Source organism: Myotis nattereri (genome assembly GCF_964212035.1).
Source record: "Myotis nattereri genome assembly, chromosome: 3".
In the NCBI taxonomy this organism is placed as follows: Eukaryota; Metazoa; Chordata; class Mammalia; order Chiroptera; family Vespertilionidae; genus Myotis; species Myotis nattereri.
Genome location: NC_138077.1, coordinates 122977326 through 123001972, shown reverse-complemented (window position 1 = coordinate 123001972; position 24647 = coordinate 122977326). Strand labels below are relative to the sequence as shown.

The following is a 24647-nucleotide window of genomic DNA, read 5'->3' as shown; positions in this document are numbered from 1 at the left end:
AGGGACAGTATGCCCTGAGAATCTGATATGGCACAGACACTACAGATTACAGGAAAATAGCAGCACTTCAGAGAAGATTACATATTTCTGAGAGTTTGTAAGATCATGTCTGATTTAAATCATGGCATAATAAAATATAGTATTTTTACATTCTTAATGTTGAAGGCAAAAATAATTGAACTTATATTGAAAAGGAACAAACAGCCGGCCTGTGTGGCTCAGTGGCTGAGTGGCGACCTATGAACCAGGAGGCCATGGTTTGATTCTGGTCAGGGCACAGGTCGGCCCAATTTCCTGCTATTCTCTGTATGTGCTGTATAGACTAGCATTGCGGTGGTATGGCCTGGTGGTTGGCCTGCCCACAGGCGGAAGGGAGCAGGAGCTCCCAGCCCTCGGATGAGCCAGCTTAGGGTAAGCAGGCATTATTTAAAAACCTGCTTGTGTGCTTCTGTTGGTGGTGAAACAGCACCAGAATGTCACCGGTGACTGGACCTGAGTTCAGAGATCTCAGTTCTTGAGTTCTGGCTAAGAAATAATTCAGATACAAGACTCAAATGGTAAGAGGAAGTTTATTTAGAAAGTTACAGAAGTAGGAAGTGAGCTAGCTGGGTGTGAGCTCAGGAAACAAATTACAGAGGCCAAGGAAGAGCCCTTGGAGCTTAGGAAAGAGAAAGGTAAAGGTGAAGCATGGGGAGAGGATGTGGGGGAAGTTGTGCGCCAGCGAGGGAGAGGGCCCTGGGCCATCCGTCTTGAGGGTATGTACCTGGCGGTCTCCGGGGAGGATCCCAATAGAATATTCGTCAGCTTTCCAGGTGTGTCCTTTCAGGGGTCATTAGTCAATGCAGCTGGTCCTGATCTCAGCTACTGCATCACTTGTCTTGTTTGGCTACTTTTCTGGGCCTGGAGCTGAAACACAGCTGAGGCCTAGGGGTTAATGCTGAAGGGAGGGGTCCAGCAAGGGTCTAATGGGAGCTGAGTGAGGCCACTCTTCGGCCCTTGTTGCCCTCTGAAGGGGACTACCACATGACTGACGACATGCCAGGGGAGGGAAGGTCAGGGGAGGGTCCGAACCTCATGACCAGCGATATGAAAGGCCGGGGGGTCCAAACCACACGACAGATGAGGCACCTGGAACACAGAGGTTATGTGATACACTAGGGGAGGAAAGGTTACCTTGGGGGCGAGGTCCTTGTTTTCCCAAATTTGCCTGTTGCTAGGCACCCAGAGCTTTCTGCCTTGGTGACCTTCCGTACCTGGCCCATCATCCTTGCTCTGCTCGGGTCTGTCTAACTGCCTCCCACAGTTCTCTGACATCAGGGGCAGGTGTTAGAGGAGGCATGGGCAAGCAAGTAAGAAGGTTGGGGCAGGAGAAGGCAGCCTCGGGAAGAACATTGGCTGCCAGTAACCCACAGAGGCCTTGCTGTAAGAAAGTCACTTACTGACTACTTACTTACTGACTGCATGTACACTAAAGGTCCAGTTCGCAGCCAGTCTCTCATCTTCACAACGTAATACAACCGATTTCCAAATTTCAGACCAGTAAGAGAGGCTCTGAGCGGTTAGGTGACTTGCTTAACAACCCAATCAGGATGCAGCCAAGTGGGCACACTCCACAGGGTGATCTACACTCCACAGGCAAAGAGATGCCCACCTGTTAGAGTCCTCACATCCCCAATGGCATCCCTTCCTGGTCTTATCATCTCTCTTCTTTGGCATAGCATGGTTGACACAACAAAGGCCAAGAGGCAATTACCTCCAGAAAGGCTTTGTGGAAGCGTGTAATCAGTGAAGTTACTGGAGCAGGCCATTCTCTGGAGAGGCTCTGGAAGACTCCAGCTGGCCGTGAAGAGCCCAGGACCTGTGAGTTGGTGATAAAGGTGGAGAGCAAGTGGAGGTTCAACCCTAGGAACCTGGGAACAGCACCTATGGGACGGGCTCTACTGGGGCCCCAGCCATGTGGGGAGGGGAGTCTAGGAAACCCCGCCCACTGTGAGAGGAGGCCCCAGGTGCCTGCCTGTGTGGTGGGGGCACCCTGAAAGACCAGCTTCCTAAAGCAGGGTGATAAAGCCACGATTTTGCCCACGCACCTCAGATATATGCTCACTAGTAACATGACAAATAGGCCTAGTATTTATGACTGCATCACCTTGGGTTTTATGGGGTATTTTTGCTCCAGAAACTCGACCCGCTTTCATATAGAGCTGCTCATTTCCTGCTCACAAAGCTGGCTTCAGGGCTCCTATAATTATCAACATTTTATAGTTGGAGAAACCGGCCCCAGAGAGGAAAAGCAGGATGTGCTGAGAAACAAAAGCAGTCCCAGGTCCCTGCTCACCTGGCCCACTGTTAAGATCACCTTCGAGAAGAATTAGGTTGGGCCATACCTCATCCTAACCAAACCTTGAACACTCACCGGGGCCTTCTCTTTGTAGAAGGAGTCTAGGTGCCTTCATTTACTGGCCTTGTGGCTACTCAGCTGTCAGCCCCTTCCTGAGCACTGACGTCGGGATAGTCTGCTCCAGAATAGTGCTGTTCAATAGGCATCCAATGTGAACCCCACAGGTCATTTAAAATGTTCTAGTAGCTACTGCTAGTCTAGAAGTTACTTAAAAAGTTAACAGAAACTAGTGAGATTAATTTCAAAATATATCCAAAATATTTTGATATGTAATTAATACACAAAATCAGTAATGGAACGTTTAACATTCTTTTAACTTATGGAATCCATGGGATCCTCTGGGTATTTCACACTGAAAGCACGTATCAGTTCAGACTATTCACGTTTCACGTGTTCTATATTCACCCGTGGCTGGTGGCGCCGGGCCTGGACTGCCCAGACCTGTAAGATTTTGCTGTGAGGATGAGGTGACACCGTGTATGTAAGGCACTGGTACTTTGGCTGAAGCGTGGCTATTCTATTCACATTCATCCCCTTCCCCCTCTCTCTGCCACACAGCCTCGCATAATTTTCCACAGGTAAGTGGCCTTTACAAGGACCCAAGACCCAAAGCAGACAAATCCGGCACCGCGTCCCTTTTCCTAGCCCCTCCCAAACCGACCATCTTCCTGACACGCTGAGGGGAGAGCAGCCCACCCGCCCTCCTTGTTTTCCTTGAAGCCAGCTGCCCGCCCATCGTTCTCACCGGGAACACCCACTCCTCCCCACTTGCAGGCCCCCTGAGTTCATAATCGCCGCAAATCCCCCTCTGCACCCCCTCCCCCCCAACCGGAATCGAAAGAGAACGAGGCTCAGGACGCAGGAAACCTCAGCGAGCCGCTGTCGACTCCACTGTAAATTCTGGGCTCCCCACTCCACAAGGGTGCTGGGTGCCTTTCGCCCTCCCCCGCCCGGGAGGCAAGGACCCTGTTTGGAGGCAGCCACTCCTCCGGGTCCCAGGACCCAGGTCTCCAACGCCTCTCAGGGACCGGGAGGGACGGGGTGGGGTGGGGTGGGGATTCGGCTTTCCTGAATAACCCAGTGCAGGGTATGGCCGCACCGGGGTCGGGAAGCGGACGGCTGGCTGGGTCGGAGGCCCTGGGGTGCCGGATCTGGGTTCCTTCCGTGGACCCGGTGGGCGCGACGACCAGCCGGACCTCGGCACCTCGCACCGCGCCCCGGCTCCCCCTCGCGGTGCCGCAGTCTCGGGCGCGCCGCCCCCCGCAGGTCCGCCCCCCATTACGTCAGCGCAGGACAGGCGGGTCCGTCGGCATAAAAGGTGGAGCCCAGGCGCACCCGCAGGTTTCAGGGCTCCAGTTCCCGTCCCGCCGCGCTCCCAGTCCCGAGGTCCAGCGCCTCCACCCGCTCCGCAGCCGGCACCATGCGCGAGATCGTGCACATCCAGGCGGGCCAGTGCGGCAACCAGATCGGCGCCAAGGTGGGCGCGTCCCCGAAGAGGGGGCCTGGCGGGGGCGGCGGACACCGTGGGTGGCAGCGGGTCCCGAGGGAGCGGACTGGGCCGGGGGTGGCAGCGGGCCCCGAGGGTGCGGGCCGGGGTGGCAGCGGGTCTCCGGAGTACCCGCCGGACCAGGGGCGCATTTTCGGGGCAGCCGCCCTCGGGCTCCGGAAGCTGCATCACCTGCTGCGATCAGCCGTGACGCAGCTGCAAGTGCCTTTAACCGAGGCCCTTTGAAATTTCCTCGGAACCGACCTTCAGCTGCGTGTAGTTGGCATTTCTCTGGGTGTATTAGTCTCTGAAATTTGGATAGAGGCCGCGGCCGTATCAATCCAGAGCCTCATGTGGAATTTAATTGGGATATTTTTGTCTATAGTTTGAATGAAAAAATTGCAGTGTCATTGAGGTGACAGATGTTATACAGACTACTTGTTGGGATACAGAGACGGAATGTTAGGTCATTTCCCCAATCCGAGCACCATCTGCATGGTAATATATGCCAGTCTGGCTTCCTGGCTCCCAGGCGGCAGGTGACGGTACTGGGGCTGCCTTACCCCAGTGGGCGAGGCCGGAGCAGCGTGGTGCGGGGGTGTGGGCGGCATCTGAGGGAGGACAGGTCTCTGTCGGAACCGCCGTGTTCCCACCCAGCCTCCCGGTGCCAGGGCCCTGCGCGCCGGCTGGTCTTCCCTGGTCGGTCGCACCCACGGGTCTGCCTGGTCCCCGGAGGGAGCCCAGACCAAGCACCAAGGGCCTCCGACCCAGTCAGCCATCTGCTCCCCAGTCCGCGGTGCCGCCCTTCCTGCTGCCAGTTCACAATGGAATCTGCGCCTTCACCAGCGATCAGCTCCACTCATGCCCCAGTCCTGTCTCCAGACTCCTCCCTTTCCCTCTCCACCCATCCCCCATGAGCTCAGTGGCCAGAGGCCAGTATGGATGCCAGGGCCATAAAACTGCACACTTGGGGGCTGGGTGGGGCTTGTGCCAGGAGACATTGATTCCCAATGCAGCCAGAGGGTGGGATCCAATTGGGTCTGGGTCTTGCTAAGACCCATCCATCAGCCTGGACGCTGGGACCTCAGCCCTGCCTGGGGGTGCCAGCCTCCCCAGCACCCACAGCTCCTCCAGGCGACCTGCTGTGCCCACCTCCTCCTCAGGCCCCTCCCAGCTCTTCAGTCTATCCCCATCACATGGCCCATGCTCTGCCGGTTTCCAAGCCCCTCAGCAGCCTCTGCTGGAGGGACAGGGGTGCTCAGCTACCTGGTCTGTCTGGGACTCCTTGACCATCTGACCACCATGGCCGCTGCCCCAAGGACATCAGAGAAGAAAAGGGCCGTCCTTACTGATGTTTAGGAGGCCAGGCCATCATGTAATTTTTTTAAATTTAAATTTCCAGTTTTGGGAGGTCATCAGTGATGAGCATGGGATCGACCCCACTGGCAGTTACCATGGAGACAGCGAGCTGCAGCTGGAGAGAATCAATGTGTACTACAATGAAGCTGCTGGTGATTATCTGAATGTTTTTTGCTTTTCTTCCAACCTTGCTTTCCATACAGGGGCAGATGCAATGTACTAGGAACATACAAATGACAGAAATGCTTCTTGCATTCATTTAAAGTGTCAGCTGCTAAAAAACACACCACAGTGCCTTAAGACCCTGCATGTTTGCCATGGCCAAGCTTGCTCATTGGCTCCTTTATCAAGCAGCAAGGCTCCCCTGTCCTTGTCCTTTTGTGTCACCTGCTGGAATGAGCTGTAGTGAACTCTGCTGTGAAAGGCTCAGAGAGCACCAGCTTGTCTGGTTCCTTTGCCACCGCAGGTCTAAGTCCAGCTCTTCCTCCCCGCAGGTAACAAGTACGTACCTCGGGCCATCCTGGTGGACCTGGAGCCGGGCACGATGGACTCCGTCAGGTCTGGACCATTCGGCCAGATCTTCAGGCCCGACAACTTCGTGTTTGGTGAGTTGTTGTGATCAATGGGAACTGGCTCAGTTAATCTTCTTCTTCCTAAACACTGGAAATCAGAGTTTTTCGTGTTGAGTGCCAAGGTGGACGCTGTGTGTCCACAGAGCCCTGAGTCGTGGCCTCATTCCACCCAGTCCACGGGCCGTGACTGACCAGACAGCTCTAAGAGCACTGTCAGCCTACAGGGGCTGTGGTAGGTAGTCCCTGAACCACAGAGCAGCCTGTGAAGGGTAAGGAATGAAGGCGATGAACAAGCTTCCAGCGGGAGTTACTAGGCTAATGGTAAATTCAGAGGGCCCGTCACAGTAGGTGGCCACTCCAAGAAGCAAAGGCACAGGAGTGAGCACCTGCTTAGAGCCCGTGTTCTCCTCTGATCTCATTGTGTCTTTGCTCTTGCCTGGTAATGGGGCCTAACTTAAGTGTTGTTGTTTTTATTTTTATTTTTATTTTTTTTGGGGGGGGGGAGTAAGAGAACATTTATTAGGTAAATTACAGAGGTATTAAAAGTAATTCCCAGAAGGAATTGGTTTAGTAAACAAGTTATTCAGGTAAAGGAAAGGTCCTTAGAGCTTGGAAGTGAGGAAGCTAATGGTAAAGTGCCTGGAGGCAGGAGGGGGAAGGAAAGAGAAAGACAGTGCAGGAGGCGTTCCCTTGAGGGACTGCACACTGGGTCCTTCATCTAAGGGTTTTAAGGGTGGGGATTTTAGGAGAAGTCCCAGGGGTAGATCTCAATAGAATATTCAGCAGCTTTCCAGGTGTGTCCTTTCAGGGTTGTGGTTTCCACTGACTGGTGGGCACCAGGGCAGGGAGTCATTATTCAGTGCAGCTGGTCCTGAGGTCAGCTGTGGCTGCATTGGTTACTTATCTGGTCCTGGAGCTTAAATACAACTGAGGCTCAGATGTTATTTTCAGGGAGGAAAAGTCAGGGTGTCCAAACCTCAAGACCAGAGTTATGCTAGAGGAAAAGTCACCCTGGGGGCCACGTCCCACCCTACAATTGTTTGTCCACTGTTAGATACCCGGGGCTTTAAGTATTTTGATTTTAAATATATTTTTATTGATTTCAGGGAGGAAAAGAGAGAGAGAAACATAAATGATGAGAGAGAATCATTGATTGGCTGCCTCTTGCATGCCCCACACTGGGGATCGAGCCCTAAACCTGGGCGTGTGCCCTGACCCAGAATTGAACCATGACCTTCTGGCTCATATGTTGATGCTCAACCACTGAACCACCTTAGTCTGGCAAAGTTTTTGTTTTTTTTAATCCTCATCTGAGGATAATGTTTTTATTGATTTGAGAGAGAAACATCAATGTGAGAGAGAAACACCAATCCATTGCATCCCATATGTGCCCCCAACAAGGGATTGAACCCAAAACCTAGGTGTGTGCCCTGACAGGGTATAAGGGACAAAGTTCCAACCAACTGAGCCTTAATTTAAGTTTTATATAATGTTGTCATTCTTAAATTCTCTGTCCTTAAGAAATAGTTTTGTTCAACTAATAACCTCGTTTGAACTAAACTCATTTTATTATGACCTCCAGTGTTTTTCAAGGTCACTGATATAGAGAAATTTCCGTAGATAAGAAAAGGCATCTAGTGCAGAGTCAAAATGGCAGAACTCTGAATTCCTTATGGTTCCCTGTCTAATACTCTCCTTTCCCTCTGGCAGGCCAGAGCGGGGCCGGGAACAACTGGGCAAAGGGCCACTACACGGAGGGCGCCGAACTGGTAGACTCAGTCCTGGACGTGGTGAGGAAGGAGTCAGAAAGCTGTGACTGTCTGCAGGGCTTCCAGCTGACCCACTCGCTGGGGGGTGGCACCGGGTCGGGGATGGGCACGCTGCTCATCAGCAAGATCCGGGAGGAGTACCCAGACCGCATCATGAACACCTTCAGCGTGATGCCCTCGCCCAAGGTGTCGGACACGGTGGTGGAGCCCTACAACGCCACGCTGTCCGTGCACCAGCTGGTGGAGAACACAGATGAGACCTACTGCATCGACAACGAGGCCCTGTACGACATCTGCTTCCGCACCCTGAAACTGACCACGCCCACGTACGGGGACCTCAACCACCTGGTGTCCGCCACCATGAGCGGGGTCACCACCTGCCTGCGCTTCCCCGGCCAGCTGAACGCGGACCTGCGCAAGCTGGCCGTGAACATGGTGCCCTTCCCCCGCCTGCACTTCTTCATGCCCGGCTTCGCGCCGCTGACCAGCCGGGGCAGCCAGCAGTACCGCGCCCTGACGGTGCCCGAGCTCACCCAGCAGATGTTCGACTCCAAGAACATGATGGCCGCGTGCGACCCGCGCCACGGCCGCTACCTGACGGTGGCCGCGATCTTCCGGGGCCGCATGTCCATGAAGGAGGTGGACGAGCAGATGCTCAACGTGCAGAACAAGAACAGCAGCTACTTCGTGGAGTGGATCCCCAACAACGTGAAGACGGCCGTGTGCGACATCCCGCCGCGGGGCCTCAAGATGTCGGCCACCTTCATCGGCAACAGCACGGCCATCCAGGAGCTGTTCAAGCGCATCTCGGAGCAGTTCACGGCCATGTTCCGGCGCAAGGCCTTCCTGCACTGGTACACGGGCGAGGGCATGGACGAGATGGAGTTCACCGAGGCCGAGAGCAACATGAACGACCTGGTGTCCGAGTACCAGCAGTACCAGGACGCCACGGCTGATGAGCAGGGCGAGTTCGAGGAGGAGGAGGTCGAGGAAGAGGCTTAAGAACTTGTCAGAGACACCGTGCCACGTCAGTGAATTTCTGTTGTCCTCAATGAAGCATGGTCTTTCTATTTGTATCTATGGTGCTCAGTTTTGCCTCTGTCAGAAATTCGCACTGTTGATATACTAATGTGGCACTCCTCTAAAAACTAAGGTATATACTATACTAATTAAAACGCATGTGTCCAAAATCTTGTGGTTTCTTTATTTTTATTTTTTTCACTACATTCTTGACTGTTTTTGGGTTTAGTAATTTTAACAAAATAGAATTTGTATTTAATGTTTTAAGTAATAGTTCTTTTAATAAACAGATAAAAAAATATTTTTCTATCTTCACCAGTTCAAAGTATTAAAGTAAAGGAATCCAGCAAAGGTAAGGGAGTGAGTGGGGATTTGAGGATAAAGCAGATTTTCTTCCCTTTGTTGGTGTTAGAGCGACCCAGGACCTTTGGCAAGGACTTTCTTCTATGTACTTCCTTTACACAAAGTGATAATAAAACTAAAAGGACTAGTGACCCCTTGCACCTCTCAGATAAAAAGTACAGCATGAGGTCAAGGTGCCCTAAAATAGCAGTCAGCAGCACTACAAATGCTCATCTAAGATTTATTCGCAAATAAAGTAAATCATGACAAGAATTTATTTTAAGACAATGGCAGAAATTCACAACCTAATGTGAAGAAGTAGTGGAAGGAGGAGCTGGAAGCTGGAGGGCAGGTGCAGGGAGGTATGCCACGGGGTGGACTGCAGAGGCAGCAGCAGCTGAAGCCCAGGCAGCCCAGCTCACAGATTCTCGGGGACACTTTCATTGTAAGAAGTCTTCTACTAACTTGTTGAATTCATTTGCAAAACGTAAGTGGAGGTTGTGTTTGCCTTCTGGCATCAGATGCAACCTAAAGATAAAAAGCCCATGTTTAATGGCACAGCATTTAAACCCTCACCAGCCCCAACATTACCTGAAAATCTATAGTAAAACCTGCTGCATTTTTTCCTGACTACTATTGGGGAGAAGATGTAAGGTACACAGTACACACTTTCCTGAGTATAGACTTAGAGTGAAAGCCTTCTGGATTGTTTGACTGCCCCTGAGGCTGACTCCCAGTAACAGAGCACACACGCTGTATTTGGAATTATATCCCATAACAGATGGTTTAACTGAACCTGACTGAGAGGGGCATAGGATTTGGTTATCTAAAAAAAAAAATTTACTAGCAATATGGTTGATTTTAACGAGGTTAGAAAGATGATAAAATACAGTGTCCAGGAGACGCTGAATGAGGACAGGTGAGCTGCTTGGGGCATCTATGTAGTGGGAAAACCCAAGTCAATTCAGCCACCCCCAGAGTCGTTCAAGGTTCCAAATCGCCTGGCCATTTTTGGAGAACTGAGTATCCCTAAACACAAGCCTCTGGACGGAGGGTGAGTATTGTTCCTTAGGGTTGTGAGGGTGGTGGCAGCCTGCATGGAACCCTGTTCTGCAGTTGTCACTGTCTTTTGTGGCAAACCTCCCTGTCCTAGTATGGCTCCTTCCTTTCAATAGGGTTGTGGTCAAATGTGGCTGGCTGGCAATTTCTTTAATAAAGGAAGCCTTCTCTGAGTTCTACGTTTTGTTTCTTGGCTATAAAAGCACAGAAATAAAAGTTTTAAACAAATGAAAGCTTCTAGGATATAAGCACACAATTGAGTTGTTCTGCCCACAATGACAATTGGGCATTAATAGGACTATACAGGACAAAACACCAGTTCCCAACTTGCCTAATTCTCTGGTCTGTCAGCACTTGAGGTCTGAGAGCTCTCGGGACTCAGTGATCACTGGGAGAACTTGTGAAAAGGTCCTGCGAAACAGAGCTGTCCTTGCAGCTCAGCCACATGGGGGTGGGGGTACCAAGATGATTAAGGCCATTTACTAGAAAGGAGGAAGGATACATTGTTGGCATCTTTCTGAGGCTCTTAGGAAAGTTAAGACCATTTACAGTAACTAGGACATTCCAAATTCAGTTATAATGCTGTTCAGTAAAGAAGGGCAAACTGCACCAACCCAAAGATAGGATCCCAGGTGCCCCATACAAGGAAGGGCTCGTAGGGATGCTCAAGGCCTCTGTTCTTAGGAGACGGAACCAGCTGCTAAGGATGCTGAAAGGTCACGAAGGACACGTCTAGGCTAAACTGCATCCTCTGATGTGTACTGAGTTGGATTCAGAAGCAAAGACCCCAATCTGCCCAACTTGCAAGTCCTCCTTTGCGGAGAGCCATGCTGGTTATCATGTGCTCTTCCCCATTTCTGTGACTCATTCACTCAGCACCCCTAATGAGGAAGGAGAGACACCAGCAGTGACTCCTCTGTTTCACCTCATTGCTGTCTGCATTCCTCCTATAGTAATCTCTAGGTCTCAGGGAAATAAAAACAAGTCTCCTCCATTAAGAATATGGGAGATCTGAGGCACCTACATTCAGAACTGCACTGAATTATGGATGGATAGACAGACAGATGAGGCTGTAAAAAAAACTGCTCTTCTTGAGACCTTCTGGGGGTCATTTCAAATTCTTTAATACGCCTCCTTTATAGGTCTGACACCAAGTCCCTGGACCTGCGGCCTCTGTATGCTTGTCTTTGGGAATAGCACCCTGCCAGGCAGTAGCTAGAGCTGTCCAGGCAACGCCGCAGCTCCACTGCCAGCCTCGGTTCTCACCCAAATAACAAAAGGATTCAGTCACATGCTCCATGGAGAGTGTTTCCAATGATCACATCCCTCAGGAAAGTCAGGAAATCCCCCCACCTCACACATGGTTCAGCTGGAGTTGAAGGACCCGAGATGGTACACAGGAGTTCCTCTTTGCCAGGACAGGTTCCTCGTTGCATTTGGCACTTTTAGAAAAAGATGCAATTCTAGATCTTTTGAGAAATTAAAATGTCTAACTTCATAGTATAAATCCAGTGGTCAATTTACTTCTGCCTGATACAGTCCTTCCAGGATCTCACTCTTTATATCCAGGTAGCAAGGAGAAAAGATGCTGCGCATCTACCATCCTTTCTTCAGTCCAACCTTTTACAGCTTTCAAATTAAGCTCTGAGAGCTACAGATCTGAACAAGACTGTAAATAATGTGCTGTAGCATTCTTTTCCACATTGATATGATAAAATTCTAAACTATTTATGAACCCACAGAGTTTCCAGTAAGTCTGAGTATTTTTGTTTTAATGGAAAACCGAAGTAGGCTCCTGTCCAACTGCCTCTGAACTGGGCTATCGGCTGTTCACGGCTTCAGAGTCAGACTGAAACATCAGCTCTTCTGCTTCTCAGGCCTTCAGAGTCAGACTGGGATCACGCCTCTTCTCTCCCGGGCCCCCACCTTCCTAACTCACTCCAGCTTGCTGACAGAAGATCTTGGACTTCTCGGCCTCCCCACTGTGTGAGCCAACTAACACACCCACACACCTAGACTAATATGGTGCTGAACATGGGACAGAGGACAACCTGCCTCTCACCTGCTATCGAGCTATTCCCTGGTGTCTCCAGGGGCCCCTGATCACCTGCACCCACACCAGCCTCCCACCCACAAAAGTGGCAGCCACTGTGTGCTGTAAAATGATCACTCGTTCCTCAAAAAATATTTTGAATGATAGATATCATCCTCATTTTACTTATAAGGAAACAGTCACAGAAATCCATGCACACTGCCTAAGTAAGTGACTGAGCCAGCACTCCCTCCCTCGCCCCATTCCTGCTCCTCACCAACACCGCTATGAGTGTTTCTCTGGATCCCAGATACCCAGTCTGCTCTCCTGGCTGGACTCCGTTCCCCACTGCTCCCCTTTGGCTGACACTGGCCCCAGGCGCCACTCTGCACACGTGGATGTCCCTCCTCATTCTTTCCCATCTGACCTGGCTCTCTGGCCTCAGCCCAGAACATGAAGTTGGAATCCATACCATGCTTTTTGGCCCTGAGTCACCAGTGACCACTGGCCATCCACAGAGGCTTGGCCCTATATGGCTCTGCTGCTCCCACATTCTCTTTCTTTCAACATGTACTAGACTGCATCCTCGGATAGGTGTTGACATGCTCAACAGGAGGAAAACGAAATTCACATGTTCACAGCTGTATGAAGGTATAAATAAGGAGCTGTATGGCCTCAGGCAGATGAGTAATTGGAGATAGAGGAGGAGGAGAAGACTGAAGGATGAGTACACTTGGCCAGGCAGTGAAGGGGTGAGGGCTAGAGCAGGACCAGGCAAACCGCTGGTCACCTGCAACTAGGTCTCAAATCCAGGTTTCAGATCCTGACCTCTGCTGGCCTCCAATTCCTGAGACCTGAGCACCTCCTCAGAAACAGACTAGTATGGACTGAACTGCTTCCTCCCAAAATTGTATGTTGAAGCCCCCAGTACAGTGTGACCTTATTTGGATATACGTCTTTAAAGAGGTAATTAAGTTAAAATGAGGTCATTAGGGCTCACACAGGGCTCACACTAATATGGCTGGTGTCCTTATAAGAAAAGGAGATCAGGACACAGACAGGCACAGAGGGAAGACCATGTGAGGACACAGGGAGAAGACGGCAGTCTACAAGCCATGCAGAGAGGCCTCAGAGGAAACCAACCCTACTGACACTTTGATCTCAGACTTTCAGCCTCCAGAACTGTGAGGAAATAAACTATTATCTAAGCCTCCCAGCCTCTGGCATTTGTTTTGGCAGCCCTGGCAGACTAATACACATAATGAGCAGACACAGTTCAACAAGCTGTGAAGTCATCACCTCTTCTGACAGGTCTGAGCCCCACTGCCTCCTGGGGCCCATCACCCCAACTCCAAAGAGTCTGATGCCAGCCTCTCCTCAATGCAAATACTTTGAAAACGAGCTGGGGCTGGCCTCATGGGTGATGCCTGTCTGGGAACAGGAGACGCCCAAGCAGAGGCTGACTAGCTAGACAGGTGGTGAGCGGAGTCAGTGCTTTCCTGTCTCGGAGGGAGGGCCGGACAAGCAGGGATGCACAGGGACTGGGGCAGGACAGGAGACCAAAGGGGCAGGTCTGCTCGCAACCACTATTGTGATCAGACGGGCTCCTATTTTATGTTTATATCTTGGACTTAAGCATAAGATTTGTTGGGAGAAAGGGTTCAATTGCCTAAAAACGAATGTTAAAACTGGTGAACTTGAATGATCTCTAAAGCCTCTTTGCTTCCAAGAGATTCTATCACTGTTCTCCCACAAAGAGAGCAAAGAGAGAGACATTAGCCTGAGCGAGACGCAGGCCTGCTGAACAACCCCACCCTTCATTAACCTCTTTCTGAAGAGAAAAAGGCATTGGTTTCATATTGATATTTATTGTTGGTAACATCTGAAGGACTGTGTCTTTAAGTACCTGACAAGGTAATAAAACACCAAGTTCCCTGGAGCTTGTTACACTCTGAGTTGCTACACCTGTTGTCAAGTGGCATGGTGTACAGGACCACAGTATGACTTCAGTGCTCAAGGAATCCACCTTCCTTTTATGGGGTTCAAAATAAACCACATCCATCCTAGGCAAATTCATGTCCAACATCAAGGGCTGTTTCAGCAGAGGAAGGGAGTAGGTGTAAACTGCAAGCTAGCTTTAGATAATCACCGCTAATAGCACTTTACCTTCAATGGGTTTGTTCCAAAGAATGTTGCTTTAAAAAAAATGATCTTCCATAAAACAGTCTGCTGAAACAACACCAGAACAGTAAGGGAATATTTTTCTCTCATATTGATGTATCCTGTTAGGACACGGGTCTGGAATAGAATTCCTACATTAAACTTCCTTGCAGACTGACCTTTATTGAACCTGGCTGTCCAAGGGAACACATGCATTTACTATGAGAGACAGCATACAAAAACCTGTCATTTCTGAAGGTAGAAAACAATTAACCAGAGCAGCAAGTATATAATCCAGGCATCTCACCATCATATTAAAATAAGAGAATGTTTATGAGAGGCAGCTGTGCTGTGGGGGGAAAGCACTATATTAGGAGGAAAACTATCTAGAATTTGTCTTTAATTGGCTATGCAACCTTAGACGATTACTTAGCATCTCAGCCTTGATATTCTTATTTGTAAAATGGGGACAATATTTCTTTTCCATAAGTTAGTTGTAAAGTATAATTAGAGTTTGTATATAAAATGCCTTTTAAAATATAAAATGCTATATAAATATAGACATTATACAGGCTTATGGTAATTATTTATTGTAGAATAAGAAGCACGCCCCCACATTTAAAAGTTCTCTGAGAGCCATCCCTGGGAACTGCTTTCAAGGCAGAAGCAGATGCAGTCCAGCAGGATGAGACTTTTCATCTAAAACTAATCTAATAGCTATGAGATGATAGAAATAGCAGTGGGGAAACGTTAGGGGCAAAAATAGAATATTGGGGACTAGCTATGATTATGGGAAATATTAATCATGCTCAATTAACCATGATTGCCTTGTGTTGGTTAAAGAAAGGACATTCTGACCTGGCTGGGAGTTGTATGCCCCTGGGACCTGGGAGTCAACCTTGGAACCATTCTCATTCAAGAACTGCCTATTATCGCCAAAACCGGTTTGGCTCAGTGGATAGAGCATCGGCCTGCAGACTGAAAGGTCCCAGGTTCGATGCCGGTCAAGGGCATGTACCTGCGTTGCGGGCACATCCCCAGTGGGAGTGTGCAGGAGGCAGCTGATCCATGTTTCTCTCTCATCGATGTTTCTAACTCTCTATCTCTCTCCCTACCTCTCTGTAAAAAATCAATAAAATATATATATAAAAGAACTACCTATTATCATGGAAAGATTAACAACCTTGTTGCCCAAATAATGGAGTCCCAGCCCAGCCTCCTACTTCCCCATGCAACCCTTGTCCTACCTATATAAGCAGCTGACTTATGGGGGGCTGCAGAGCAGATTTTTGAGGATGACCTGCTGCTCTCCCATACTGCCGGAATAAACAATCATATATGATTCAAAAGAAACAAAAAACAAAAACAAAAGAACTCCCAAACAAACAAAAAAAGTTCTCTTAGAAATTTGTTTGTTAAAATATAGCGTGGAATAGTGTGATAGGAAGCAGTAGAATGGTTTCTGAATTACTTTCCCTGCTGAACTGTGGGAGCTCCCAGGGCAGCGCTGGCCCACAGCAGGCATCAGAAGTTGGCTCATGGAGGGAAAGGAGAGAGGGAGAGAGGGAGAGAGGGAGAATGAGAGGAAGGAACAAAGTGGGAGGAAGGAAAGGACAAAAGGAGAGAGCGAATGAGCAGGGAAGGATTTTCTTAGGCTGCTAATAAAAGCCAGTTTCAAAAAATTCCAGAGTCCCAAAGGTGCCCTGAGTAATGACAGTACCATTGAAGTTGACATATAGTCTGTGAAGGTGGAGGCTCATTGGATGTTTATTTTCCACTATGTTTGCTTAAAAAAAAAAAAATAGGTCACTATCTTCTAGTCACACTTCATTTTCTCCTTCAGGATATGCATCCATTGCATGTAAGGGAAATATTGAGTTTATTCCACTTTGAACTTTCATCTTGACAGAGTGGGCTGTAGATTTTGGCTGGCAAAAGCTGGCTCCTGTGCCAGCCAAAATATTTAAAATATAAATTTATCTTTTTTTCAAATCAAATACATTTTTTTAAAATTTAATTTTCTCATCACCATTTATCCCCTCTATGCCCTCACCTACCCTCTTCTCCTCCTCAACCCACTGCCTCCCACAATCACCACACTGTCGTCCCTGTCCATGAGTTCTCTCTCTCTCTCTCTCTTTTTTTGCTCAATCCTCCCCCCTCATCTCCTACCCTCTATCAGAGCTGTCTGCCTACTCTCTATCCATGAGTCTGTCTCTATTTTGCTTGGTAGTTCAGTTTGTTCATTTCACATATAAGTGAAATCATATGATACTTGTCTTTCTCTGACTGGCTTATTTCAGTTAGCCTAACGGTCGCCAGGTAAAAATAAATAAATAAAAGATAAATTTCTATTCACTCCATACAAAAATGTAGGGAACTGAAGAACATAATTTTTGCTGACATAGCTTACAACGCTCCTGAATCCCAAAGCTGGTTGGCAGAAACCAGAATGCAAAGGACAAGCAACACCTATCTGCTGTCTAACCAAGTACGCCACCAGCATGGTTGGGCATATGTTGGTATTATTAATTCTGAATAACAGGTTTATGTCTGGTATGCACCTATTTAAGGCTGAAAAAACATGAACAGTTTACAACATAATTTTAAGTGGAAAAAAAGCAGCATCAGAGTTGAATATAGAATGTGATTATTTCGATGCGGGGGAAAAAAAAAGGAGAAACACAAAAAAGCTAATGTGAAATAATTGGGTGGCAAGCAAAAGGCGATTTGTTTCCTTCTGATTTTACTGATTTTCTTTATTGGGTAATGATAATGACACACTAGCCTGAAAATTCCCAAATTGTATAAAATTGCTTTAGTTCACAATGATTGCTCTAAACCTAACCTATCACCTGTGGTACAGAACTTGGTATGCTTCAGCATAGCTGCCTTCATAGCAACAAGACTTGTACCTGAGAGTCCCTTCCTGGCGATTACCGGTTGCCTACACCAGGGCTCCTGCTCCCCTGTTTCCCGGGTGCCCCGTAGACATTGGTACTGTTTATGGACATTGGTAACAAGGGTGGGGGGGAGCCTTCCTGTCTCTCGGTACTGCAGCCCTGAGGCACCGGATGCTCGCGCGGAGACTGGACTTACCGTGACCCTCTCACGTGCTGGTGGATGAAGTCAGCATGAAAACGCGGGACTAGGGGGTCCTTCTCACCATGCACGATTAAGGTGGGGCACTGAACCAGGGGCAGCAGGTGCCGACAGATATTACCTGAAACACAAACACACGAGCGTGGGCTTTAATGCGACCGCCCCACAAGCGTAGGTGAAGCGAGAGCTGGGCGTCAGGCCCGTCTTAGGACCCAGGGTCCCGTCTGTAAAATCAGTGGTTTAAATCAGATGCGGTCTGAGGTGCCTTCCAGCTCTAACATTCTTTGGGTTTCCTTTTCTGTTTCTCTGCTGGGTGTTTTGTTTTTTCTCTTCTTTTCTTTTAAAGCTCTAGTAGCGAACAGTTTTGCCTGATTTAAATGCATCATCCATGCAAAACAGTAAGAAAAACAAACAAACAAAAGCCCACAACTCTTTATATTACATAGAGGCAGTTCCCAGTTTGCAAAACCATGGTAGGTGCTTGGCGTCTGAGAAGCACCTGCTGTGATACAATGGCTTAGGTGGTCCTCGGGGTCCCAGTTAGCCCTCAAAGCCTATATACTTGACAGTGAACTTACAATTTACACAGCTTCTCTCATCCCTCCTGCCTTTGACATTCTGACTGACAGACTTTTGAGAGATGATAAGCTCCTCACTCCCACTTTTAACAACATTTCTGAGGCAAATATGGCACAGCCTGGGCTCCAGCCCCTGCCTTCCCCACTTCCCCCCCTGCAGTCTCAGTGGCTCCTCAGCCACTCTGAGCTTCAGCCTTCTCCTCTGGTCAAACTAGATTAACCCAGTTCCCTGGGTGGCCAAGAGGCCAGGAAGAGAAGCCAGAGCGCAGGTCTGGCACCAGCAGTGGCTCCACAAAGCCAGCACCTCCCTCTTCCCTTCCTCAGCCTGTGCCAAGCAGAAAGCTCTGCGGCTCCAAGAAGCCGGGGGGCAGCCCGGGGTGCTGTCTGGGCACCTGCCTCTCCCCTCCCCTCAGTCGGGGCGGACCAGGGAAATACTTCTCTAGGTCACTGACGCGTCCCTCGCCTGCCCCTGGGATGACACGCACCTGCCAACTGTACTCAGAGAATTAAAGTGCTATTACCGAGTGCTCATTGTCTGTTAGGAACTGTTCAATTTATTTAATACCCACAAAACACATGGTAGTTACGTCTTAACTCATTTAGTATGTAAATCAAGTACTTTTATTAAGCACCTCCTCTGTACTTGGGAGCGGACCAAAGCTGAACATATATAACTCATTCAATCCTCAAAACAACTGTATGAGGGAGTTATTAGTATCTCCAGTTCTCAGACAGGAAGCTGCAGCAAGATGATGTGCCGGCATCCATTCTAACAGCAAGCCAAGCGGCAAAACCAGAATTCACACTCAGGCCTGCCTAACTCCACATCTGTGCAATTAATCCCTATGCTAGTTGAGTGTCCATAAACTTGATTGTACAACGATGAAAAAGGGCTCTTGTCAAATTAGTACAGAAAGGGGATGAGTAGTTTATCAACAATCTTGCCATAACATAGTTGATATACAGTACTAGATGCTCCATCTTATGAGATTTTTTTCACTCCCTTTTTCTTTTTTAAAGATAGTTAGATTTTACTGTTTAGAGTTTTAGGTTTACAGCAAAACTGAGGGAAAAGGACAGAGATTCCCCACAACTCCCCTGCCTTCACACATGGCCTCCCCCATATCAACATCCCTGAGTGCTACATTTTTACAGTGAATGAGCCTCAATTGACATATCATTTTCGCCCAAAGTCCACAGTTTTCCTTAGGGCTCATGCGTGGTGTTGATCAAACGATGGGTGTGGACAAATGCATAATGACATGTCCAGTATGGTAGGACACAGAGCATTTGCACTGTCCCAGCATCCCTCTGGTGGCTGTTCAATAGGTGAAGAGGGGATCACATTGTTGTTTGGCCCAGCTTTTAATTGGATTGTTTTCTTATTGTTCACTTTTCAGAGTTCTTTGTATATTTTGGGTAAAGTTCTTTTGCACATGGGTCTTTTGCACATATTTCCTCCCAGTCTGTGGCTTGTCCTTCCATTTTTCTGACAGTACCTTTTGCAGAGCAGCAGTTTTTAATTTTAACATGTACAGGACATATTTTTGAACTGCTCATTTAATTCTGCTTCTACCTTTGAGAAATCCTACCTTTTCAATACTCTCTTCAAGAAAGCATAGAAGTCTGCATGTCACAGTCACCTTCTTTAGTGGAGAACTGTCTCAGACATTGTACAGCGTTTTTTTGTTTGCTATCAGAGCTAGGGGAAATGGATTTCAAGGACCTGCTTCTATGAGTGGATACTGCTTTCGAACAGGAGATACTGGCTGTTTTGAACTTAAGCCAAGAAATAACATTTCCAAATGTCCTTTTCATTATGAAAGTTTTGACAGATGACTCATTCTGGAAATTATTACTTAAGAGATCAAATTGGCCCTTCAGTCACAATGATTTTATACTGAATGAGCCCCAAGATTAGACCTTAGCTATTCTCTAATCTTTCAGCAATTAAAAAAAAGAAAAACGAGAGATTACAAATGTAAATATCTATACAAAACACTTTAATTCAGAATTTCACTTAAAGATGTCAAGTCCTACTGTAATTGGAAAACATTAATTTTTCAGATAAAGACAGGAAGATATCAATTAGGGCTAAAGTCATATAACTTAGTTCTGAAGATGGGAGAAGAACTGAACACTCTTCCTCATGCTAATTCTGCAGAGGCTGCCGGTCACGACTAAAAGTCCCTCCTTCCTTGTCCTGGGGTAACTCATCTAAATGGGTAAAGAGAAAAAAACGTGTATATGCTGCAGCGTGTTTGTTTTCCAATTCCTCATTCTGAAGTTAGAAATAAAGATTCTTGAAGGCTTCTGGATAATTATTTTGAGGAAGAAAGAACAGTCTGCTATTAAAGACCTTTATACTATAGACACTGTCTAGTTGAAATGGATTTAATACCTAAGAACTTGCATGTACACAGTCACTAGTACCCTCTGTTCCTACGTCAGTGTGTGAGGATCGTGGGCAAATGCATTCATCCTTGAGGGATTTGGGAACATCAGGGAGGAACTCAGGCCACCTCTATAATCAGCAAAGGAACCATTAAATCGTTCATGTAACCTACCATCCGGAAGATGTTTAAATTGTTTTATGCCATCCACCCACTTTTCACAGGTTTTTGCAAAGTAGTCATACCCATATAGGGTTTCTAGAGGCTTTTTTGCTTTCTCACTCCACTTAGAAACATCTCGGATACCTGAAAAATAGTAATGTGAACAAGGAAGGATAGGTTTAGTGTCATACTAAAGTTTATCTGTAAATATTCCAAGCACAGTCCAGCTCAGAGCCACTGTCTGTTCTCTGTTGCCAAGAACGCTTCCCCAGGTTCCTGTATGGCTCACTCCTCACTCCATCTAGGTCAGCGAGGCCTTCCCTTCCGACCACCCTCCCTCCACCTACTCCACTTAGCACTTACCACTTCTTTGCAGTTTTTCTGTGTCCATGGCTGAGTGTCTGTCTCCCAACTAGGATGTAAGCCCCAGTGTAAGGCACTCTGCTTTGTTTTGTCCCCCACTGTACCCCCAGGGCCTGGACCAGTGCTTGGTCAAAATAAGCAACAATAAATTCTTACCAAGTGAGTGAAATCAGATCTGCAGTTAATGCTTTCTGTTAAAGGTGTACAATTGAAAGATATTCCTCTAATTAGGGTCATCTGAGTAAGGGTGATGTTATTTACAAAAGAGGGTGTTTTTCTGAATTGTGTTTATGTACATTGAGAAATGCACATACATTTTTTATTCTAATTCCTGCTACTGAAGAAATATGGGTGTAAAAGGCTAAATACTAATTTCAAACTATACTGCAGATGATTCACTATTAGAAAAGGAAATAATAGTTAAAAACCACGTTTAAAATAAATAAACACATTTAATTACGTAGCCTAATCTTTTCCATAATTCTTTAAATACACTGAGATACAGATTCCAATCCTCCTGAGCATATTGCTCATCTAGAGCTTTTAATACACCACTCCTGCTACAAGATGCACCTTGAAGACAAGCCAACACTAATAATGAGAATTCACATTGAACAAGGTCTTAGCACTCAGGCCTGGCAGACGCCCAATATATACTCAGTGAATGGAAGTAATGAAATGGGGGAAACTGCTACTTACAGCTATAAAAGCCTTCTAAGGAGGGAAGGTCCTGTTCTAGAGCCTGTCTTTGTTCTGCTGATTGGTTTAAATCTGGAGGTAGAAATTCTCTGTGCAAAAGTGAAAAGACTCCAGAGACGGCTGTAGAGAGGAACCTAAAAACTAAGAGGTGGGAGGAGATTTGGGAAGAAGAAAAAGGAAAGTTGAAAGCGGGGAGGAGAGGGGGAAGTGGATGGAGAGAGGTGCTAGCAAGATCATGTGAAGATGGCCAGGCAAAAATTCCCTGTACAGAGAGAACCACGATGGCGGCATAGGTGAACACCTATACTTGCTGCCTCTCACAACCACATCAAAATAACAACTAAAAGGCAGAACAACTACCACCCAGAACCGTGGGAAAGCTGGCTGAGTGGAAGTTCCACAACTAGAGAGGTGAAGAAAGCACACTGAGACTGGTAAGAGGTGCGGAGCGTGGAAAGTGCTGGCACCTGCATGTGCTGCTCTTTTAACCAGGCGGGAGATACAAGCTTGCGCTTGCTCTGAGCTCCAGTTATGGTCGAGACTCTGGGGGACCCAGACACATACGAGGAGAAGCTGGACTGTCTGGCACTGGGACAGGAACGCGAGGACAGCTTTCTCTCAGGGGTGCTCACAGTGATCACTGTTCCTGTGCGGGGGCGTGGGACGCTGAGACCCAGGGACCTCTCAGGTGCAGGGCTGACTAGCAGCCATTACTGTTTGCTCCGCCCTGGTGATTCCCAGAGACCCCGCCCCACCCAGTTTACAACCCCACCCAAGCTGTGCATTGGCTTTTGCATATGAATGGCCCGTGCTCCCTGCAGCTGGGTCAGAGAGCCCCAGAGCTTCCAAAAGAAGACCCAAGGCTAGCAGCAGCAGCCTGCCTTGCTTCACAGCTGGACCTTGTCTGGGCATTTCCAAACCCCATAAAAAGAGGAGGAATCTGCAGATGTCTCTGTAGCTCCTGCTAGGCCCATGGTCGGCAAACTGTGGCTCTTTAGCCACATGCGGCTTTTTGGCCCCTTGAGTGTGGCTCTTTCTAAGCCTTAGGAGTACCCTAATTAAGTTAATAACAATGCACCTACCTATATAGTTTAAGTTTAAAAAATTTGGCTCTCAAAAGAAATTTCAATCATTGTACTGTTGATATTTGGCTCTGTTGACTAATAAGTTTGCCGACCACTGTGCTAGGCGGTCCCAGACAGTGGCTGACCTTGCACCTCCTTGGAGATCCAAGAGCCAGTGGTCAGAGTGAGACCATACCAGATTACAACTCTTCACATCCATAAGAGACACACTCAAGGGGCAGACTCAGTGAGCACCAAAGCCCCACTGAAGCAAGTCCTGCTCCATAAGGGTGTCTCCTGTGCAACAGATCTTCCAGTGTAGACACAGCTGGTCATCACAGTCAATTGGCCTGGAGGTCAATTCCTCCCAGTGATACCAACAGCAATCAAGGGTTAACTACAACAAGGCTGTGCAAACAGCCCACAAAGGGGTGTATCAAGAGCATCCACCTCAGGTGATTGGGGAGGCTGAGCCACTGGGCCCTATAGAACACCTACCACACAAGGCCACTCTATCAACTCAAGGAGACTTAGCAGCTACCCAGTACATAGAAACAAACACAGGGAAGCAGCCAAAATGCAGAGACAAAGAAACAAGTCACAAATGAAAGAAAAGGATGAAAGCAAAATACTGGATATAGAGTTCAAAACCACAGTTATAAGGTTACTCAAGAATCTTCTAGAAACCTCCGAGAAATTTAGTGAGACCCTCAAGGATATGAAAAAGCACCAATCAGAAATTAAGCATACACTGACTGAAATAAAGAATAATATACAGAGATCCAACAGCAGGCTAGAGGATCCCAAGAATCAAGGCAAAGATTTGAAATACGAAGAAGCAAAAAATACCCAACCTGAAAAGCAAAAAGAAAAAAGAATCCAAAAATATGAAGATAGTGTAAGGAGCCTCTGGGACAACTTCAAGCATACCAACATCTGAATTATGGGGGTGCCAGAAGAAGAGAGAGAGCAAGATATTGAAAACCTATTTGAAGAAATAATGACAGAAAACTTCCCCTACCTGGTGAAAGAAATAGACTTACAAGTCCAGGAAGCACAGAGAACCCCAAACAAGAGAAATCCAAAGAGGACCACACCAAGACACACCATAATTAAAATGCCAGGGCAAAAGACAAAGAGAGAATCTTAAAAGCAGCAAGAGAAACAGTTAGTTACTTACAAGGGAGTACCCATACGACTGCCAGCTGATTTCTCAACAGAAACTATGCAGGCCAGAAGGGAGTGGCAAGAAATATACAACGTGATGAATAGCAAGAACCTACAACCAAGATTACTTTACCCAGCAAAGCTATCATTCAGAATTGAAGGTCAGATAAAGAGCTTCACAGACAAGAAAAGGCTAAAGGAGTTCATCACCACCAAACCAGTATTACATGAAATGCTCAAGGGTATTCTCTAAGAAGAGGAAGAAGAAGAAAAGGGTAAAGATAAAAAATTAAGAACAACAAAGTGACAACAAATACATATCTATCAACAAGTGAACCTAACAATGAAATGAATAACAAACCTGATGAACAGAAGAAACTGGTGAATGTAATAGAATCAGGGGCATGGAAAGGAGCAGACTGACAATTCTCAGGGGGAAGGGGTTGTGGGGGTGCGGGAAAAGATTGGACAAAGAGCTTATACCTATGGACGAGGTCAGTGGGGGGGTGGGGGGAAGGCCTGGAGTGGGGTGGGAACCGGGTGGAGGGGAGCTAAGGGGGGGAAAAAAAGAGGAACATCTGTAATAATCTGAACAATAAAGAAAAAAAAATTCCCTGTACATGGGATCTACTCAGCCATAAAAAAGAAGGAAATCTTACCCTTTGCAATAGCATGGATGGACCTGGAAAGTATTATGCTAAGTGGAATAAGCTAGCTAAGAAAGACAAGTACCATATGATTTCACTCATATGTGGAATCTAATGAACAAAATAAACTAATAAAATAGGAACAGACTCATAGATACAGAGAACAGACTGTCAGCTGTCAGAGGAGTGGGGGGTTGCGGGGCTGGGTGAAAAAGGTGAAGGGATTAAGTAATAAAAAACAAAACAACTCATAGACACATACAACAGTATGGTAA

At 47.5% G+C, this 24647-nt stretch overlaps 2 protein-coding genes and 1 long non-coding RNA gene across 9 annotated transcripts in view; 1 reads left to right on the top strand and 2 right to left on the bottom strand.

The window, feature by feature from the left end:
* Window positions 1-550: 550 nt before the first annotated feature.
* On the bottom strand, window positions 551-3668 carry LOC308515686. 6 transcript variants are annotated; one of them, XR_013995658.1, is made up of 6 exons: window positions 3498-3624; window positions 2414-2529; window positions 2147-2239; window positions 1754-1858; window positions 1451-1622; window positions 551-1128 (listed from the first exon to the last, which is right to left on the bottom strand). It is a non-coding gene; the product is annotated as an uncharacterized lncRNA (long non-coding RNA). The 6 variants fall into 6 exon arrangements; XR_013995654.1 differs by lacking the exon at window positions 2147-2239 and having other exon boundaries at window positions 3498-3668; XR_013995655.1 differs by lacking the exons at window positions 1451-1622; window positions 2147-2239 and having other exon boundaries at window positions 3498-3653.
* LOC308515684 (tubulin beta-2B chain-like) lies at window positions 3230-8774 on the top strand. The gene is made up of 4 exons (XM_081086215.1): window positions 3230-3875; window positions 5287-5395; window positions 5738-5848; window positions 7526-8774. The coding sequence occupies exons 1-4, from the start codon at window positions 3819-3821 to the stop codon at window positions 8584-8586; spliced, it is 1338 nt and encodes a 445-aa protein (XP_080942341.1). The 5' UTR covers window positions 3230-3818; the 3' UTR covers window positions 8587-8774.
* A 399-nt stretch (window positions 8775-9173) lies between these two features.
* The window catches only part of BPHL (biphenyl hydrolase like), a 39392-nt gene continuing 23918 nt past the window's right edge, over window positions 9174-24647 (bottom strand). For both annotated transcript variants that reach the window (XM_081086216.1, XM_081086217.1), the window contains exons 5-7: window positions 20445-20576; window positions 17297-17420; window positions 9174-9474 (exon numbers count right to left, since the gene is read on the bottom strand). In XM_081086216.1, the coding sequence (XP_080942342.1) occupies window positions 9387-9474; window positions 17297-17420; window positions 20445-20576 (344 nt within the window). In that variant the 3' untranslated portion in view covers window positions 9174-9386. The remainder of the gene's footprint in view (window positions 9475-17296; window positions 17421-20444; window positions 20577-24647) is intronic.

Coding starts and splice junctions, on each gene's coding strand:
- LOC308515684 (XM_081086215.1), top strand. CDS start 3,819: ATGCGCGAGATCGTGCACATCCAGGCGGGCCAGTGCGGCAACCAGATC. Junction 5,396..5,737: donor GTACTACAATGAAGCTGCTG/GTGATTATCTGA, acceptor TCCTCCCCGCAG/GTAACAAGTACGTACCTCGG. Junction 5,849..7,525: donor GCCCGACAACTTCGTGTTTG/GTGAGTTGTTGT, acceptor TCCCTCTGGCAG/GCCAGAGCGGGGCCGGGAAC.